This window comes from Gorilla gorilla, chromosome 9 (assembly GCF_029281585.2).
Source record: "Gorilla gorilla gorilla isolate KB3781 chromosome 9, NHGRI_mGorGor1-v2.1_pri, whole genome shotgun sequence".
Taxonomy (NCBI): Eukaryota; Metazoa; Chordata; class Mammalia; order Primates; family Hominidae; genus Gorilla; species Gorilla gorilla.
In genome coordinates, this window is record NC_073233.2 from 131,675,805 (window position 1) to 131,679,359 (window position 3,555).

General features: G+C 39.6%; 1 protein-coding gene across 1 annotated transcript; it reads right to left on the reverse strand.

Annotated features, from left to right (window-relative positions):
* Positions 1-990: 990 nt before the first annotated feature.
* Positions 991-2,057, reverse strand: OR6X1 (olfactory receptor family 6 subfamily X member 1). The gene has a single exon (XM_004052315.4). The coding sequence runs from the start codon at positions 2,055-2,057 to the stop codon at positions 1,119-1,121; it is 939 nt and encodes a 312-aa protein (XP_004052363.3). The 3' UTR covers positions 991-1,118.
* Positions 2,058-3,555: the final 1,498 nt, after the last annotated feature.

Below are 3,555 nucleotides of genomic sequence, written 5' to 3' on the forward strand. Positions count from 1 at the left end.
CATTCATCATGATGGCTTCCTTACCCCTCCCTAATTCCTGTTTTCTCACCTTACCAGCTCTTCTTCCTTACCCCTCTCTAACTCCTATTCTCCCTCCCTTCCACTATATATAAACCTCCCAATTTTAGTTGGTTGGGGAGATGGATTTGAGACTCTACCTCCCATTTTTCTTGGCTGCAGCATTCAATTAAAGCCTTCTTCCCTGGCAATGCTCAGTGACTCAGTGATTGATGTTCTATGCAGCAAGCACCAGAACCTGACTGAACCCTGGGGGTTTTGGTGACAATCCTACATGTGAGCCCTGAACTTCATGTAACCTTGGGGCTGCATTTTCCAGTAGGAAAGTGTTTCTAGATATATTGGCTCCGAGACTTTTCCTAGCTTCCTAGGTACGTGGTCTACTTATATTGGAGCCCAGAAACTGCTGTAATCCATGAACTGCAAATGGAAACTTTTTACAAGATGTTCTCAAGTTTTGGTATTATCTGAGGATGAACACCTCTAAGTTTATCTAAAAATTTGTATTATGTCAAGATGGAAGTCCCGTTATTGAGATATTATCAAACAAAAAGCTGATTCATTTCAAATATTTTGGAAGGACCATTAGAATTATTAGAAGTCTGTAGCATGCTTCTCTCATGATAAAGATGATAGGAACTAAGAAAATGAGATGTGGAATGTTTTATGTTTTTGACAAGATGAGGTAAAGAGGGTGGTCATAAAAAAAAGATGGTGGTCATAAATAAAGAGGGAGACAGGATTCCTTATACATTTTTAAAGTTGTTGACATTTGCCTCTGACCTTAGTGGTTTCTACTTTCAGTTTGCAGTTGACAAGTCCAGAGTTCTACTTCATGCATCTGAGGATATACTGGGACTTCCTTGTTGAAGAATTACATTGTTTCTTCTCAAGAAAAACTCCTAGTTCATTTACATGTAACAAGTTCTCATGGGAGACCTTAACCATCATGGTTTGCTTTTGCATCTTTATCTTACTATAGCATTGAATCAGAACTTCTGGGATTTGGGGGGAGCCTGTTTTACCAAACTTCTCCAAAATCCTCTCTCAACTTTCATTGTTTTTATCTGCATTAAGCTCATTTTGATGTGTTGCATGTTTTACTTTGCATGACCAGTCTTTGGGCAAGTCATTGCCTTTCTTAAGGCTCCCTTCACCTCCTTGTTTCTAATAGTATAAATAAAGGGATTCAGAAGGGGGGTGAGGCTAGTATTTAGCACAGACACCACCTTATTAATCTTAAAGGAGGAGTGTGCTGTGGGTCTTAGGTACACGAACAGAACAGCCCCGTAGAGCAGGGAGACAACTGTCAGGTGCGAGGCACAGGTAGAGAAAGTCTTTTGGTGGCCAGTGGCTGAAGGAATTCGTAGGATTGCAGACGGAATGTAGATATAAGAAATCATATTAAAGAGAAGTGACCCTGGGATCACAAGGACGGTTGCTATGACGCCCAGGAGTTCCAAAATGCTGGTGTCTATGCAGGCGGCTTTCAAACTGGGCCCAACATCACAGTAGAAATGATTGATAACATTATTGCCACAGAATGGCAACTGGATGAGCAGCATCGTCTGACAAAAGACAATGGTGAAGCCCACCACCCAGGAGCTCAGGGCCAGCTGCAGGCAGAGTTTGCTGGTCATGATGGTGGGGTGGCGAAGGGGCTTGCAGATGGCGAGGTAGCGGTCAAAAGACATGATAGTGAGGATCAAGAACTCGGTGGTGCCCACGAAGAAGTGGAAGAAGGCCTGCAGCAGGCAGCAGGACATGCAGATTACTGTTCTTGCCACTACAAAGGTTTCTAGCAGTTTGGGGATGACTGTGGTGGTGTACCAGATTTCTAAGAAAGACAAGTTACAAAGGAGGAAGTACATTGGAATTTGTAGCCTGGGCTCAGCCCACACAATGGCAATAATAAGCCCATTGCCTGCAAGGGTTAATATGTAGGTGAGAAAGATTGCAATAAAGAGAGGTGTTTGTAGGCCTTGGATAACAGGAAAGACTAGCAGGATGAATTCTGTGATTACCGTGCCGTTTCTCATGTCCCTTGATACCCTAGAAAGACAAGCAAGAAAGCTCCTTAGAATCTTAGAGCACAGTTGATTATAGTTGGGACAAAAAATGAGGATTCTGACTATGTAAGGTCCTTCAGGACCTGACTCTATTTCAGGTCCTCCCTCACCCACATACAAATACGCGCTGGCCACCCCTTCTTTACTGATGATTTGGCTGGTTCTTTTGTCAGCAAAACCAGCTTCTAATGGACTTTGAATGTATAAAAAACACTTGATGAATGCAAAGTGTTTTTTCACCCTTATACAACTATGAGAATAATCATGTGAAATGTGGTTGCTTCTTGTCAATTATTCATATAACTATTTAAAATGCATAGTGTATATACCAACATATGTACGTAAACATGGCTGTGAGTTCATAAGAAATTAATCCCTACTCTCAGAGTCTGAAAAAGAAGTTACTGATTATATTATAGATACATTTAAGGAAGCCATTATTGTGTGTGGGTGTGAGTGTGTGTCTTAAAATAACCCCAAATCATTGCTATTATATTAGTGGTGAGATAAAGTTAGATAACAGAAGAGGTGTTTTTCTGAAGAATCCACTTCCACATTCTAGTTCAGACTCCTTTGTAAAAGGTATCAAAAATAACATTTAAAACTAAATGAATAAAACTGTTTAGGAAGTAGAGAAATATTCAACTCAAATTCAAAATTTCAGAACAAGCTGAGTCAAAGCCTGTTATATGGAAGCACCTAATAAATGTACATGGGATAAAGATCTGGAGACACTAATCTACAAAAATGAAAGGTTAGCAAATGCTAAGGATAACAAAATGGGAACTCTGAAAAGTACATTTTTGTCAAAATTTTTTTTGTGACTGAATGTCTTTTTATACCAAGTAAAGTATTTCTATTTGTATATGCAAATTCATGGGCTGAGAACATCCTTTCTGTTCTACCAAAATTCAGTAGAAAATAGTAAAACTACTTCCTTTCTTATTGAGGCTATTCTTCCATGTGGTTTTCCTTTGAAATGGGTGAGACAAATTACTGTGAAATGAATTTCACAATTTTCAAAGTACATAAGAAGCTTAGCATGAAAGAGGCAACTTACAGGTCATTGATAGGTTGTTTCATTCTTCCCTCATGTGAGATAACTGTAATTCTCTGAGGGCTTGCTTAGGGAAGAAAAACACTTCCATTTTCTCCCACCTCTTTTCTAGACCAGGAAAAGATTCTTTGTCTACAATGTCACAAGCTCTAGTGCCTTTCCGCAAAACGATGAGAGACAGAGAAGTATTTGAATTTGCACTAATGGCCAATATAACTGGCCACGAACGTGATCTCTTTATATAGGATAGATATGGAATTATCTTCATTCCCCATGCAGAGAAGAGTGGCAATCTCTATAGCTCAATATAACATTTCCAAGGGCTACACATTCTACCATTTGGAGAATTAGACCTATGAATTCCACAAGCGTTTGTTGAGAGCTTACTATGCTTCAAGTACTGCTAGGCAA